Source organism: Citrus sinensis, chromosome 3 (assembly GCF_022201045.2).
Source record: "Citrus sinensis cultivar Valencia sweet orange chromosome 3, DVS_A1.0, whole genome shotgun sequence".
Classification (NCBI taxonomy): Eukaryota; Viridiplantae; Streptophyta; class Magnoliopsida; order Sapindales; family Rutaceae; genus Citrus; species Citrus sinensis.
This window is the reverse complement of record NC_068558.1, coordinates 46031387-46047697: the sequence shown is the minus strand read 5'-3', so window position 1 is coordinate 46047697 and position 16311 is coordinate 46031387. Positions and strand designations below refer to the sequence as shown.

General features: G+C 35.4%; 3 protein-coding genes across 3 annotated transcripts; all 3 read left to right on the top strand.

The window, feature by feature from the left end:
- Positions 1–859: 859 nt before the first annotated feature.
- On the top strand, positions 860–1462 carry LOC112496030 (uncharacterized). Its single transcript, XM_025093057.2, has one exon. The coding sequence runs from the start codon at positions 860–862 to the stop codon at positions 1460–1462; it is 603 nt and encodes a 200-aa protein (XP_024948825.2).
- A 1704-nt stretch (positions 1463–3166) lies between these two features.
- Positions 3167–6982, top strand: LOC102607806 (uncharacterized). The gene is made up of 7 exons (XM_006492281.4): positions 3167–3655; positions 4247–4907; positions 5328–5961; positions 6050–6150; positions 6253–6342; positions 6429–6556; positions 6677–6982. Exons 2-7 carry the CDS (start codon positions 4317–4319, stop codon positions 6819–6821), a joined length of 1689 nt encoding a protein of 562 aa, XP_006492344.2. The 5' UTR covers positions 3167–3655; positions 4247–4316; the 3' UTR covers positions 6822–6982.
- Positions 6983–11226: 4244 nt separating this feature from the next.
- Positions 11227–15191, top strand: LOC102607512 (ATP-dependent Clp protease proteolytic subunit 5, chloroplastic). Its single transcript, XM_006492280.4, has 9 exons — positions 11227–11604; positions 11863–11982; positions 12073–12190; positions 12309–12401; positions 12650–12695; positions 12791–12863; positions 13720–13754; positions 13861–13949; positions 14774–15191. The coding sequence occupies exons 1-9, from the start codon at positions 11483–11485 to the stop codon at positions 14993–14995; spliced, it is 918 nt and encodes a 305-aa protein (XP_006492343.1). The 5' UTR covers positions 11227–11482; the 3' UTR covers positions 14996–15191.
- Positions 15192–16311: the final 1120 nt, after the last annotated feature.

The window sequence follows — 16311 nt, the reverse complement described above, 5'->3', positions numbered from 1 at the left end:
TATAATCCATACTCCACTGAACGCTAGTACAATATTATTAATACATTCTAATATAATACAATTAGTTATTATTCCGTACAGCCCAATATAACACGGCACACCAAACGCACTCTTCTAACATAATCGGCAGCCACACAAAGGACCTTCTTCACATGACGTCAGGATCTAAATCTTTTTTTGAGGAGGGAACAGTCTTTATGACCCTATCAATCGTATGGTTGGGTTGATATATTTGGTTCCTAAATTTTATGTTATAGTATTATGCAAAGATATAATGTTGTCACATTTTATTAAAATGAGAATAAAATTCAAAATTTAGAGACTGATATTATTACGTATTTGTTTAGTAAAATAATTATAATATACATGTGTGTGTAGAGTAAACGGAAAAAGCTCAGGAGTTTTTAATTATAAAAGTTCTTATAAAAGTGTTAACTAACAACGGACAAGAAGCTCTTTTCGGCATCGCGGTATTTATTTATAGAAGTGTTAACTAACAACGGGCGCTGGTTGAAGGAGGGCTTAAGTGGAAATGTGGAACGATACCAATGCTCCTGGAAGGAATTAATTAAAGGGAATTAGGTTATGGCTGTTCCACTTCCACTGGCATTTTAGATTTTACCGGGTCAAAACCTATCTATGTGGTTGCGTAAAACTTGCATGGAAACTTGTATTTCCATGCAAAACCATAATCAATTTGTTTATAACCCCACATCCTGGTTTGCTCCCATTACTGTGTCTCTCGCTCTAATTAGAGAGTAATAAAATTATATATATATCTATTGTGTTTCTAGTTTCACACTTCTGTTTTCCTCCCAGACTTGCAGAAGTGTGCAAGAATAATAATAAAAATTTAATAATGGCGTTTAGTAACAAGAAATCCACCATATTATTCATATTTGCCGCCGCATTATCTTCTCTCCTTTCATTAATAAACGTTGAAGCCACATCTAGAGAACTGCAGGGCGCAGCCGCCGCGCAAAGATCAGAAGAAGTGGATCCTGCCCTGAAACGTTTGTGCTTCAGCGCAGAATTCCCTCACGAATGCGCCTCAGCAGTCGTTCCATTCATGGAATCCGGTGGTACCATCAACGCCCAGTCAGTCCTCCAAGCGGGACTAAAACTTCTCGCCCAGCGTTGCCTAAAAGCCATCGAGCAGGCCGAGAAACTCAAAAAAGAATCCAAATCCAAAGAAATGACGGACCAACTCAACTTCTGCGAAGACCAATATCGTACCATTGGTAACAGCACCAAGCAAGCAGCCGAGGCCCTCCCCGCTCGCGAGTTTAACAAATTGGAAAGCCAACTCGGCTCTATGGTCACCGCGATTAATGAATGTGAAGCTGTCTTTCCATCAGGGAAATCGCCAATACGAGATGTCAATCTGATGCTCAAAATGGCCGTTAAAAACAACTTGAACATTGGTAATTTCGTGGCCATGCCCATTATTATAAACACCTGAGCCTGCGGAAGAGAGTCTTTTCGTATTTGATTTTTTGATTAATCGTTATTAGTTGCTTATGTATACGTTGTTTGTTATATATATTCTAGTTCCATATTATATATAATAAATGTAGGGAGGATAAGTTATCATACTTTTTTTTCGTTTAAAGAAAAAAAAGTATTTTGTAATTAATTAATAAGCAAATGCATTTACACATTTGCATATGGCTTCTCATTTCTTAGTTCAGATTATTCAAAAGTTTCCAAATTCTGTGTGTCTGATCTCTCAAATCTTATCCTTTAGCTTCAGACGTACACGCATTTTTTTTTTCCTTTTTTTGTTTGGGTTTAAACGAATATTATTAGGTTATGGCTATGTTAAAGTTGATTTATGGTGGAGTATGAATCTCAACCACATACGCAAAGTGGTAAATAATAAAAAATTTATTATAACTTTGATCGTGTAGTTACGAATGAGTGCTCTTAGGATTTGCTTTCCGTCTCATACTGTGTTTTCTTTTAGACTTTAGAATATGTGGACCCATGGAAGGTTTTTGAAGAAGGATACTTGTGTTATTAAAGCTCGACCATTATACCAACAAGCACATAGATTAACTGGCATGGGGATGTTCTATCTTAACCAAGGTCCTCGGTTCGAAGCTTAGGAATGCAGCTGCGTTAAATACTTATTGGGAGAGCTTTGCCGCCCTAGTAGTTCTACCCGGCTCGAATATCGATTAATCGAGACCCAATGTGATTTTTGAATACCAGATGATTTAATACACCAAAAAAAAAAAAAAAGAGCTCGACCATTATAGATACAAATGTGGCACAAGATCCTCACGGAATCATACAAACACCTGATTCAAATTCGCGTACATAGTTATTGTCGTGTACGGAATTTAACGAACAATTACTGGAAGTTTGTAACTACATTAACATAGAGTCATAGACCTCAGTGCGAAGAATACCAAAGAAGGTAATGTTAGAGTAGATAATTTTTTGTTAACCGAAAAGCGTGGAAGTGCAACTTAATTTTTTATTGAATAATCCTAAATATAGTGAGGACCCGTTTGACATTGTTTTTGGGAGTTTAAAATTAATTTTAAAAAGTTAAAAAAGTTAAAAAGTTATATTAAACATATACCACCATGAGTCCTGGTAATACTAAAAATCTTTGATTTAAAAATTTTTAAGATTAAATAATACTTTTAAATAGCAGATAAGTTATATTAAACATATACCATGAGTCCTGATATACAAGTTGTAACATATGTCGAGAGCAGTGAGTTACTGTTGGGTGAAAAGCCCAGTGCTTTATCATTTCTGCAAAAGTTTTATTAAAGTCATTTAAATACGCAGTCTAATGCACGTGTCAGTACATTTCATTACAAGAAAATGATAGATTTTTAAATACAACGCAGCTCAAACATTTGGGGGGCGGTGGGGGGGGGGGGGGGGTGAGGAAAAAAAAGGTAAAGAAAGAGGAGGGGGGCTCCTCATGGACTCCCAATTCTCATTATGAGAACCATAATTTAATTTGGGATACATAATATTAAATTATTAATAATAGCAAGGTGACACGTGACACGTGACACGTGACACGTGACACGTAAGAGATGATGCCACTAACGTGAGCATACGTGTGCGCATGGCCTAAACCTGCGCACACACTTGCAGTAACCGTGTAGAAGAGGAAGGATGGGAAAGAATAAAAGGCAAAACAAAGCAAAAATATAAAGAGAGTGACAGGCTTAGAGTAGAGAGAGAGGTCGAACTGAGTCGTTTAACCGAGTCGTATCGCTCGAGTCAAAGTGACCGAATCAACAAAAAAAAAACTTAAAATCCAAAACGTTAACAAAAACAAAAAAAAATAAAACACAGCGGAGTGCGAGAGTGAGTGAGTGTGTGGGTTTGGGTTTGGGGCAAGGGGGCGTGGCACTAGCAAAAAAATGGAGAGCAAGAAGATAATTAGTGATCTTTCCTTTACCTCTCTCATAGACATTCTCATCATTGTCACCTATTCTTCTCTAACCCTAACTCTTATCTCTAACCCCCACACTTTTGTCTATCATAACCAAAAACGCTGCCGTATTCCCTCATCTCTACCAAATCTTTACATCTCAATTCTTCTCTCTCTCTTTTTCTTTCCTCTATTTTTCGTTTACCTGGTTTCTCGAATTCTATTCTGGTTTCTTGCGCGAGAGAGAAGGTAAATAATCTTTCTTGATCTGGGGCTTCTTCCTTTTTGATAATTGATGAATGTGTTTGTGTTTTCTTTACTGTGTTGTATTGTATTGGTAGTATTTGTGGAGTGCGGCTTCTTTGTAATTCTAGGAAATTGGTTTAAGATTTAGTGGTATTAGATTTGTTTGTTGTTAGGATTGCAATATGATAGATTGATGTGAAATTGCCCGTTTTGTTCCTCAATTAAGGGTTTCTCATTTGATTTCTTGCTTGTATTACGTTTAATATGAATTCTTTACTGTTTAGTGGGGTTTTTTTTTTTTTTCCTTTTTATGCTTTGTGATTGCATTTTAATTGCCTCGGTTTTTTGCATTTGAATTGTTTTCTGATATGCTTATTATGTCGTGAGGTGTATTCTTTGTATTTGCATCCTCTGCATTATAAACTCAAGTTTTTTGTATCACTACTGGCTATAAGTTATTTTGATTCAATTTATTTTTATTGGTTTTTAAGTTGTATGCTTTTGTTTTTCTATTTGGATGAACATTGATTCAGTTATGTGGTAGGATTTGTCTTATACAAGAACGCATGGTTTCTAATTTTCTTTTTGGTGCAGCATTTCAAAATTGCTACGTGCATGCTTAATGCACATGATTTGAAAAGGAGTCATTAACAATTTTATTTTAATGGAAGAGTTTGGGGGCTCTCTTCGTGATGGCATTAACAATGCTGTGAGGAAGAAGAGGACTCAAGTTTTCCGTCGGCCTAGGCCTGATTCACAGTCTTTTGTTGAAAGCCGCGATTCCACACCACCTTCTGATGATGTGAGCAGGGCCTCTGGTGATGAGAATCCTGGTTGTGATATTAAACCGAAGAGGAAAGAATTTAATCTTAATCAATGTATATCCGGGTTTTCTTCTGCTTTTGGAACTGAAGGTGAAAAACCACAGAAAAGGAGTAAGAAGGAGGATGGAGGATTTAACGTTTTCTATAATAATGAACCAGCGCGAAGTGGCTATAACAATAAACGATCTAGTGAAGGTGTCCTTGCCCCTGCTAATTGGAGAAGAAATGGTGAAAGCCAAAGTTTTCGGCAGTTGGGAGCGAATTTTGATGCGGGATTGGACAATAAGGTGAAAAAGGTTAAGCTCAAGGTTGGTGGTGTCACACGTACCATTCATGCCAACTCCACAGCCAATGTTGCAACAGGGGGTGGGTCTTCTAAGGGTTCCCAGTCCCCAGATGACTCCAGTCTGTGGAAGAAGCAGAATCTGCAGGTAAATGACTCTGGCATTTTGTTGGCCTGAGTCAATGAAATATGGTAACCTTATTATCTTGGTGTTGTGGTAATTTCATTTGACTATTTACTCTCTCTCATCTGAATAATTTGTCCCTTTCACTTAACTGAGATCACCTACATACAGGCTATTTAACATGCATCGAGGTCTGTTGAGAATATAGAGTTTTTGAGTTTTGCCATGTGAATAGCCACCTAATTTGATTCTTGGAAACATATGATGAGACTAATTTCAGACATGTACACATGGATTTATGTAGTTTGACAAAAACTCACTTTACTTGTATGGAAAGATATCTTCTGTGGTAATGTGTTTTGTTGCACCTTAATAATTGTTCTCATTATTGATTACTAATTAGAATCCTGTGTAATCTTCATATTTAATTTTTTTTTATTGCAGGGAAATATTGATTCCGCTGTAGATAAGAGGGGTGGTTTGCAAGGGATCCCCTGGAAGGATTTCTCTAGAGGTGGTTTAGGTTTTGGGAAAGAGGATTTTTTGATGGAGAAGAGTTCTGGAAAGAATCCCATTGCAAGACACGGAGGGCAATCTGGATCTGTTCGAAAGAGCAAGCGGGTACCAAAAAAGCGTGAACTTGGTGGAGAATTTGATGATGAAGAGGACGATGAGATACGGTACCTAGAGAAGCTTAAAACTTCAAAGGTTATTGGTAGATATAAAGAAGAAGATGAAGAATCAGGGAAGAAACTACAAAAATTTTCTAGAGTGTCTAGTTTGGAAAATGTTGGCATTTTAAGGTCAGGCAAAGATGGGAAGAAAAAGTCTAGACCAGATATAGTGTCTGAAGAGTTTGATTATGAGGAAGAAGAAGAGCCAGTCTCTGATGGCGAGGTAGGAGGTAAGATGCAGAAAAAGCAGAAGAAGGAATCTGTTGATTCATTGATGGACGTTAAGAGGGAAATGACGCTTACTACGCGTCAACGGGCTCTACAGTCTAGCAAAGATGCTTCTGCTGCTCCAAGTTCAAGCTTAATTGAGTTCCCAAATGGGTTACCACCAGCCCCACCCAGAAGTAAGCTTCCATTACTGTCATTTAGCTTACATTTGAATTATTACATATAGTGGTGCATTTTATTTTATTTTATCTTATTTCATTACAGAGCAAAAGGAGAAGCTTACAGACGTGGAGCAGCAATTAAAGAAAGCGGAGGCCGCTCAGAGACGAAGAATGCAAGTTGAGAAGGCTAATAGGGAATCTGAGGTTAGGTTTTGTTGTTTTTTAATTACAATTTTGTTATTATCTATGTCTTGAACCTACATGGGCGGTAACTGCTAAGAAACATGTTTTGTATGAATTTTCTAGGCACAAGCTATTAGAAAAATACTTGGTCAAGATTCAAAGAGGGAGAAGCGAAAAAAACAAATGAAAAAGCGCCAGGAAGAGTTGGCACAGGTGCTGAAAACTTGGTATATAATGTTTGGCTCAAAATCTCGGTTTTAAGCTAATCATTTGGTTCTCACTTGTGTCAATTTAAACAGGAGAAGGCTGCCAATGCAATGATGCTTGCATCAAATACCATCAGATGGGTCAGTGGGCCAACTGGAACTTTTGTGACATTTCCTGAAGATATGGGTTTCCCCAGTATATTTGATTCCAAACCCTCCAGGTATTATCTCTGTTGGAAATTGAAGTTGACACATCCAAACAAATCATTCATAAATGATAGATAATTAACTACTGGTGCACATTATATTAACGTTTGGTTGGTTTTCGGTTGTACATGCAGTTATCCTCCTCCACGGGAGAACTGTGCGGGTCCATCTTGTACTAACCCATATAAGTATCGAGATTCTAAGTCAAAGGTTCCTCTTTGCAGTCTGCAATGCTACAAGGCAATTCAGGAAAAACTGCAGGCTGAAACTACCTGCTGACATTGTTGCCCTTGCCTCTACCCTGCTGATGCCAAGGGGAAGCCGGGAAGGTCTTTTTCTTAATTGCATTCTGTATAGACAGATTTGTACAAGATTTTCATTTGGCATAAATAACACACAGATCAAATAAATATTGGTAAATACACCGTCTTGGCTTTAAAGGTTGCAATCAATACTGCTTGTACGCAATTTATAGGATATGGATTAGTTTTTTTCAATCAAAGTAGACTGTCTTAATGTCGCTCACGCGTTTGAAATTAGAAGAATGATCACTGCCCTTATTCAAGCGGCACCGCTGGGTTATTGATATCGGTCAACCATGAGTTTTGCAGTTAGTTTTTATTCTTCGTGAACAATGAGCACGGATCACTTAAAAATCGCCAATCGCTCTTGTTCGGTCATGGACCATAAATAACTCTTTTCTTTCCGCTACTTCAGTTTTCACTGCAAAGGAGCATCCTAATGTTGTAGATATTATTATAAGTTAGGTCGTAGTATTGAGATTAAAGAAATTTTATAACCAATGAAGATGAAAAAGAAAAAAATGTTGAAAGTGTAATGAATCAAAATGAGAAGTATTAAAGTGTTCTTTATTTTATTTCTCAAGTGAGGTGATGGCCTTTTATAACCAATGAAGTTTCTCATTATGTTGTGCGTTTAGCAGCAGTATGTTTATAAGGATAACACCTTATGAATTTTACGTGATACCATAAGTACTGTGATGCACAACTCATAGTATGTTTGAATTTTAAGGGTAACACCTTATCAATTCACTACTGTGATGCACAACTCATAGTATGTTTCAAGAGGTGTAATATATACACTACAAATTATGTAGTTACTTTTGTAATTTATTTCCTAAAATTGCTAGTGTGAAACACGTGTCAATTTTATCAATGGTTGGATAGACAAATCTCATGACACTTCTAGAATATTCGTTACTTGATGATAATTTTACTTGACCTTTGCTTTAAAAAAAAAAACCACGGGAGAAAAACCCACAAGCAAAATAAATACAATTTAAAGGATCATGAAGTAGAGCCGGATGTGCTTCAAAATTGCCTCGTTAAAAATTTTTGCTAGAAAGACCTAGTGGAATCAATATGGTCAAGAAAAAGAAAGTACAATACACATGTCCAGATTATTCACAGAAATCATTGTAAAAAAAGATTATGCTCCCTTGATCAATGCTCCCCCTAATCAGTGACCTCTTAATTTGTGCTTTTGGTGCTCGATACCCTCTCTAATGGTAACATGTATCAAATTGATAGTCTGTTCAACTGGTGTGTTAGTACCATACACTGTCACTTCACATGTTGATCTAGGGAAGCTTTCATTAATAGTCCTACAAAAGTATAAGTAAAATAATCTCACCCACATGTACATACAGGTTTTGTAGGGTTCATAAGAATAATTTGCATTTACATTATCAAAAAGAGCTAAAATTTTTGTTAGTTCGCAAGATAAATAATCTCAATAACAAACAATTTTTCAAATAGCTACTCGTGAACATAAAATTCATCAATGATTGTGTTCTTTGCGATTCCACACTTTTCTGAGTAAGTAAAGTCATTTTGTGATTTTTAACCTTTACCTCTTTAAAATATCTTTTAGAATTTTCGTCTCATCAAATTAGATGTCTCTTTTAAATAATACACAATATCAATAAAAATCCCATTATTTATAAACTCCTACTATTAAGGTCTTATCCTTTATAAGGGATATTATTCTATCACTACGGTCTCCATTTTTTTTTTTCAAAGGTCGTTTGCCCTTTTGGAGTCTCATTTGCAGCAAGACTCTAACAAATAATCTTTCTCTTTCAAGGAACCTTTGAATCAAGTAGTCTACCAAGTTTCAGGCATGCCATAAACCTTTCCTCAGCCGCTCACAATTTGTCCCTAAAGAACAATGACCTGGTCAAGCACATTAGCAACTAACTTAGTTATATTTTCACATCGTGCATTTGCCATTTGCCACAAATGAATTACCCTCTACGCTTTACACTTATAGAGGTGCAAGGATATAGACGCGACATACTTAACACTAAGTCACTAACTCTAGAAAAGGTCATGCCTTACCGCAAGATGTATTTTCTCTCCTGAAATGGAGAGAAACTTATCTCATCAAAATGATAGTCGATAAAACATACAGTAAATATATCATCTGTCGAAATATGTGATAACTATTAATGGGATAGAACCAACAATAATCTTCATTGTTCCTTTTTAGGACAAATGTAATTTATGCTTAAAGTCCCTGTGTCTACAACATAATAAATATATGTTAAATTTCAAGATAAAAAGCATATAAATGAAAGAAATAAAATTAAATAGATAATTGATTAACACTAAAAAGTGTACATTTAATTAAGGTTAAAATTATTATTTTTCACTTACAATATTAATAACACTGACAATTTCATCACATTTACAAATTCCTAACTCATTTTATTAATTATCTATTTTCATTTTTTTTATTATGATTTTTGTATTTTGTAGATAAATCCCTATATTGATGATACTTGGACTGGAAAAACAGACGTGAAATTTAGATTTTGAAACTTAAAAGCCTTTGAAAGAATTATTAACCCTTCTATCCAATTTTAATTCTAAACAGTTAAGATTGTGTCATGTGTTTGAGCTCACGTGCACCTTATTGTACTAGATTTACTACTTATCAATCTTTATCTTGACAAACATGCAATAGAATGTCCTTATTTGACTTCATTTGTAGCCATTGATTATGTTAAATCCCACGTGCCATAAAGATTGTAATTCTAGACCCTTAGATTGTATTAATGAAGCTCATTTAAAGGTTATGATTGCAAGCTTATCAAAAATGTCATGTAAATGGACACTTAATCAACTCAGTTTGCCTATAAAAAGGCAAGAGATTTGACAAATGTGTGGTGGATTTTGGAGATGAGTTTTGTAGAAAAAATTGATGTAAATCTAGAGTAAATTTTAGGAAAAAGTGCAGTTAATAATAGGAGTTTTTTTTTTCTCTTTTGTTCTTCATTTTCTTGTATTATACTTCACAGATTTATTAAATAAAATAAGTGTTTTACTTGCCAATATGAGTAATTGATTTTCTAAGCTAAAATGAATGGTTCACATTGTGGAATTAATTATTATCTCAAGTGAGTTTTAAGTTTATTGTTTTTAGTTAGATGCTTATAAGTTGCATTTTCCATTGGTTATTTTCGTTTCATATTAATTTGTAGATCTAGATCTTTTTAGATCTATGTGTGTATTTAGACCTAACGTTGACACGCCAATACAATAATATTCTCTAATACGTCTATGACACATTATGCACTTAATACTTATATATATTTATAGAGTGATTAGTTAAGAACCAAATCAATAATTTTTAAAATTGGTAAAAAACGCAAAACATAAATATGAGAGAATATTATAACTATGATTTAAATACAAAAAGTAGATCCCGTAATTTTAGTTTTTTTTTTTAATTTAGACTATTTCTTCTTAATTTTTTCTATAATTATTTTTATTTATTAGTTAATCACCAAAATTTTAAATTTCATGTGGTTCAATCCTGAACTAACTAGTTATCTTATAACTAAGTACTCTTATATTTAAAGTAATTACCACTTTTGAGTTGTGTTAATAACTCGTTAATTAATAAAGATATTTTCGTTAGCAACTCAATGATTGATACCCTAATCCTTCATCTTCAATCTTTTGACTTCAAATTTTGCTAGCAATGTTAGTAGAAAATAAACACAAAACTATTATAGCCATCGTTATTTTCTGATATGGAGGTTCTAATTTGATGGCAACCACAGAGCATACTTGTAAGTATGGTTTTGTTAAATAAACAAATAAAATAAAGAGTATAAAAGAATACGATACTTCTTATACTGGAACAAAGTTGTGCTGATAATGTGTTGTGAATCAAATTGAGAAGTATCCAAAGTGTTCTCTATCTCATTTCTCAATTTCTAAATTGAATGCGACAACAAATGGTGATGACTATTTTATAACCAATGAAGTATATTAATTGGTCATGCATTTAGCAACAGACTCTTCAAAATTTAAGGTGTTGTCTATGCAATACATTATGAATTGATTAGTGAAATTTGTTTCAAAGATATGATACACACATGTCACAAATTATGCAACTACATTTGTAATTTATTTGCTAAAGTTATTAGTGTGAAGCACATTACTTTATCAAGGGGTGGATAGCTCTATCTCATAACTTTAAAAAAAAAAAAATGTTTGTATGCTATTTATTACTTTCACAGAAAAATAAATAAATAAAATATCTGATAGGTACTGAGTAATTTAGAAATCAATTTACCCACTTAACAGTAACAAATCCGGTTACAGGATCCGACCCGTTCTGGATGGGTAGAACAAGGGAGACACCTTCCATAATCGAGATATGCATTCTCACATTCATAATCAAGTTCACTGAGAAGTCAAGTTAGTGTTAGTTGCAACTTGCAAGTCATTTTTTGTTGTTGCTGGAACGGTACTCTTATCGGTCCAAATCCCGGCGCCCTCCACATCCAGCCTTTAACATCAAGCAGATAAGGCGCTTCTGATTTGGAGGAAAATAAAAAGCCTCCACCTAATTTACCGAAAACGTCTTTCAGACACTGCCACATAAACGGCAAAAATCGAAGAGATATGGCACAAACGAGCGCTTCCACATCTTCGGCATCGTTGTACTCTCTTGTCGTCTCTCCAAACCCTAGCTCCAATATCGACGCTCATAAACTCTCTCACACCTTCCGCCCCATTGGTTCCCGGTAATTTGTTCTCAACATTTAGTAACTTATCATCCTTGTTTGCTGGAAAACGAATTTATAAAGAGTTGACTTCTCTTTTCCTTTCTTTTCAATGTTTTATATAGCTCACTAGAATGCTTTAAACTCCGCTTCCATTTTCAGTTTTTTTTTTTCTTTTTTCCTGACCAAGAACAAAGAAATTTCTGACCTTTTCATAAACCTAATTCTTTTTCCCTATCTTAATGGACAAAAATAAGTATAAGTTTTTTAGTTCTACAGGAAACCAAGGAAACTAGTTAGTATTCAAAAGAATTTGCGGAATTCTTCAGTAAGGGCTGTCTACTCTGGCAAGTTTTGGGCTCCAGATAGAAGTTATCGCCAGGGGATTTGGTCCATTAGGTATTGTTCATGCAAAAGTTCACGAGAGCTGCTTAATTTTGTTTAATCATTGAACTCGTGAGAGAAAGTTTATTGAAACTTATAATGTAGGGATGATTTGCAAATCCCATCTTCACCATACTTCCCTGTACATGCGCAAGGGCCACCACCTGCTAACCCGATGGTGCAAGAGCGGTTTCAGAGTGTTATCAGTCAACTTTTCCAGCATGTAAGAACTTAATTTGGTTAAGCCAGGGTTAATTTTTGTTGAATTTTAATTTCTTTGTTTTTTTTCCTTTTTAGTGTGTTAGCTGCTTATGATCTTGGTGTTTATTTTTGGATGTTAGAGAATAATTCGCTGTGGTGGAGCTGTTGATGATGACATGGCGAACATTATTGTAGCTCAGCTTCTCTATCTTGATGCTATTGATCCTCACAAGGTCTGTCTGCTAACTATTATGGCTGTTGTGCCTGGATCTATCGTTATCAAGTCTATGGAAACAGGCTTCCTTTGTTGAGCTTGTAACATCTGATGTGGTGTTTTGTGCAAATAATGCTTGTTGTCTTGTTGCATTGCTACTCTTGATGATACATTGATTGAGATGATTCTCTTGTGCCAATAACTTTATTTGTTAAAGAACATTCCACTAATATTTTAACAGTTAAGATGTTTTGATCCTCTGAACAGGATATTGTTATCTATGTCAATTCTCCAGGAGGATCAGTTACTGCCGGTAATCTTCCTTTGGACAAAATTTTTTTAGTATAGATAATGTTCTGTCCTATTATTTCTTTAATCACCTGACTAGCATGCCTCTTGAACATTCAGGTATGGCCATATTTGACACTATGAAGCATATTCGACCTGATGTCTCCACTGTTTGTGTTGGATTAGCAGCTAGGTACAAGATTCTTGTATTAGCTGTTTCTGTTTTGCTATACCATTATATCTTGTAGCTTGATTAGTACATGACAGATATCAGTATATTTTCTCTTTTCCTCCAAAAAAGGTGATCTTTGACACGCTTGTGTAACTTCTAAATCTAAAAGAATTCTGCTGGTGTTTTGAATTAAATATTAGTGTCTCCTTCACAATGAGGGTTTAATTATCCCATAATTTCTTTCCTACTTGCCATATATTTGCTTATGTTCTTAGTGTTTTTCCATTTTCTTTTGCCCTTAATTTTCTCATTGTCATCTACGTATGCTTGTTTTCCTTTTTTTTTTTGTTGAGTCTGGTGGTTGTTAGTTTTTGATAGCCTAGCCCAGATCCTAGAATCTTTTGGCTGGTAGATAGTTTGCATTTCTTGCAGCATGGTTGTTTGCTCTTCTGGTAGATAGTTTTCTCCTTCTTTGAAGAATCCCTGGCATCAATTATGCAGCATTCCAATGATGTAAGGTCTGTGTAGGTAGGAAAGTGGGAAAATTTCAGTTCTATACTTTTTTGCATAATTTTAGAATGGATTCTATGATAATCATGCTTGCAGTATTTTGTGTAGTTAATTCCAGATACTTGGCCATCTAGGGTTAGTTTGTAGGTTTATCTTATTCAGTATTCTACTCATTTTAGTAGAGAAGTAGAGGGTACAAGTGAAAAGTTTAAATCCAGGAGAGTAATAATTGATTTAAATATTCAAACTTTTAATGGTGAGCATATGGTCAATGAGAGAATTTCTATGGTTGCTCATGAGAATATTGTGTACCTATTTTCTTCCTCTTTCATTTAGTAATGGATATTGCATTTTTTTTCCTGAACAGTATGGGAGCTTTCCTGCTTAGTGCTGGGGCCAAAGGTAAACAAGTACTCTGACTTGGTGTTGCTTATAGTTCCCTCCCTTATATAGTTTATGATCACAAGGGTTGCTAAAGTTTTCCCCCTCTTTTCAAACAATAATGAAGGAAAAAGATACAGTTTGCCAAACTCAAGGATAATGATTCATCAGCCTCTTGGTGGTGCACAAGGTGGGCAAACCGACATAGATATTCAGGTATGCTCCTTTTCCTTTCCTTTCCTTTGCCTCCTCTTAGAACACCCCAATGCTTTATATCTCTCCTCCACTCCACAAACCAATCACCCAACACAGCACATCCACACCGTCCCCGTCAGTGCCTCCACCAACCCACCCAAACACCCCCTCCCTCTCCAGGTTGCCAACAGCACCAATTTTTTTTTTTTTTTGAATAATTGGAAAACTAAGCCCCTTCGCAACTCTAGTGCGATCTGGACCATGTTTCTTTTGTCAATTACATCAGGTTGCTGCAAATTGAACTCCCTAGTCACATATTATTTTACTCATTCCTGGGAAAACTCAGTCCGACAGTCACCTTTTTGTTTTCCAAAATAGTGAGTGAAATGTCAGAAGTTTTGTTGAAAGTAATATTTTGCCACTCCCTGTGGGGAAAGTAGCTCTTGCAACTTGTAGAGGGGCCGATGTTAAGTGTCGCTATTTAGAGTCAAATGTTGTTGGGAAGGGATGGAAGTATGCCATGACAGCTGCTTTACCTATAGTATCCCAAATCATTTGGGGAAATTAAACTTTACAATTATGTAAAATTGATTTTTTCTTGAGAAAGCTTTAATTCCCCATTGGTTAGGGAAGGAGATTTTAGGATCTTGGGTGCAATTCCAAAACTTTATACACTTGTTGAGTAATGGTGTGAAATTGAACTTGACTGATGCATTGGCATCAGCGACATGGTTAATCCTTGACTAGAAGTCACTGTTTTTGTCAGATCTGAAATTGATTCAAATGTAACTTCAATTTGCTTGTTTTACCCTGATGTGAATGTAACTAGTTTACATGAATCTCAGGCTAATGAAATGCTGCATCACAAGGCAAACCTGAATGGGTATCTTGCCTACCACACTGGTCAAAGTCTTGAGAAGATCAACCAGGATACTGACCGTGATTATTTTATGAGCCCAAAAGAAGCCAAAGATTATGGGCTTATTGACGGTGTTATCATGAATCCTCTTAAAGCACTCCAGCCGCTGCCCGCTGCGGCAGATGGTAATGACAAGTCCAGTGTGTGACCTACCCATGTGATCATTGCAATTAATGAAGTGGTAATTTGTAGAGTTAAATTATACTTATTGTTATTGCCTTTCAGTTCATTTGATTGTTGAAACATTGACATGTATAATACAGAACTGAAGAAAGATGAGTTTTGCTGTCAGTTTTTGACTTTAAGCTGAAATAAAACTTTAGAAATATATCAAATTGTTGCTACTCTTGTTTCTTATGAACACATTGATTATTAGTTGATTGTCTTGTGCTCAATGTTATCCTTTTGACCTTGCTTACAATTTGAGTGGCTACAATTTTCAGCACATTTAGCTGTTGCTAGTGTTTTGGAAAGAGACTGTTCTAAATAGAGTTAAAATTCAACCCATTTATAGCTTAATATAGTATGAACATCGCTTTTATGGCCTTTGGAAAAATCAGTTGCTCTGCGGCCTTCAAGAGAGTGAGCCGTTCCTAAACTAAATTACAAACATGTCAAGCAATCTGTTAATTAAGCGTTTTTGAAATTAAATACTTATTTTGAGACCTCTTCAATTACATTCAATTCAAACTGATGTTCGGTGTTGCGGATTGTATACGTTGCATATAAGACTCTTCAACAAGTGATGCAGAAGCTATTATTGAACAGATGGATATTTTGTGGGCCGGGGGGGGGGCGCACAGTAATTGAATTTATTACCTACGGTTGATCGGCTTTTCCGAGAAGTTTTGGCAGGAATTGAATTTAACCAATAAATGATATGGGGATATGGATGAACCTATAAAGGAACACGTATGACGTAGGTAATAAGGTGTTTCCAAAAATGGGATTTGGCTACCTTACAATCAATGTAAGCTACAGCCTCTCACAAATTGAGCTGTGGTAAAGTGAGAGCTCTACCTTACATTGATTGTAAGGTAGCAGCTCCCAAATGGTAAAGACCCCATAAATGAGCTGAAGTCTAAACATTGCTATATTTTGATAAAGACCCCAAGTAACCCAATATTGTTTAGCGAATGACTAACTTTTGCGAACAATTATGAAATTTTGTTTGCTTACCGATCATCCTCATCCCATTTACCAAACGAACGGAAATTAAAATTTAGTGATGTGTGTGCTTACGTTGTATGCTGGATATCATATAGGATAAATTTGGATACTTTTGGAAGGATTCTCATCTCATGCCAATATTCCCCTTAATAAAAGGATTCTTGTTCTTTTGGCATATCGTACAGGATACCGTAATCGCCCATGCACATAAAAGGGCAGAAATATACTAATCTTTCAGAATGCTGATTTTGGAATTTTAGCCCATTTTTCTCGACCATAACAGGAAAAGAAATA

What these genes read in the sequence shown, in the direction of transcription:
- LOC102607806 (XM_006492281.4), top strand. Translation starts at nt 4,317, where the DNA reads ATGGAAGAGTTTGGGGGCTCTCTTCGTGATGGCATTAACAATGCTGTG. An exon ending in AGGCTAATAGGGAATCTGAG is followed by an intron (nt 6,151 to 6,252) that starts GTTAGGTTTTGT and finishes TGAATTTTCTAG; the next exon opens with GCACAAGCTATTAGAAAAAT. An exon ending in GCCAGGAAGAGTTGGCACAG is followed by an intron (nt 6,343 to 6,428) that starts GTGCTGAAAACT and finishes CAATTTAAACAG; the next exon opens with GAGAAGGCTGCCAATGCAAT.
- LOC112496030 (XM_025093057.2), top strand. Translation starts at nt 860, where the DNA reads ATGGCGTTTAGTAACAAGAAATCCACCATATTATTCATATTTGCCGCC.
- LOC102607512 (XM_006492280.4), top strand. Translation starts at nt 11,483, where the DNA reads ATGGCACAAACGAGCGCTTCCACATCTTCGGCATCGTTGTACTCTCTT. An exon ending in TTCCGCCCCATTGGTTCCCG is followed by an intron (nt 11,605 to 11,862) that starts GTAATTTGTTCT and finishes TTAGTTCTACAG; the next exon opens with GAAACCAAGGAAACTAGTTA. An exon ending in TCAGTCAACTTTTCCAGCAT is followed by an intron (nt 12,191 to 12,308) that starts GTAAGAACTTAA and finishes TTTGGATGTTAG; the next exon opens with AGAATAATTCGCTGTGGTGG.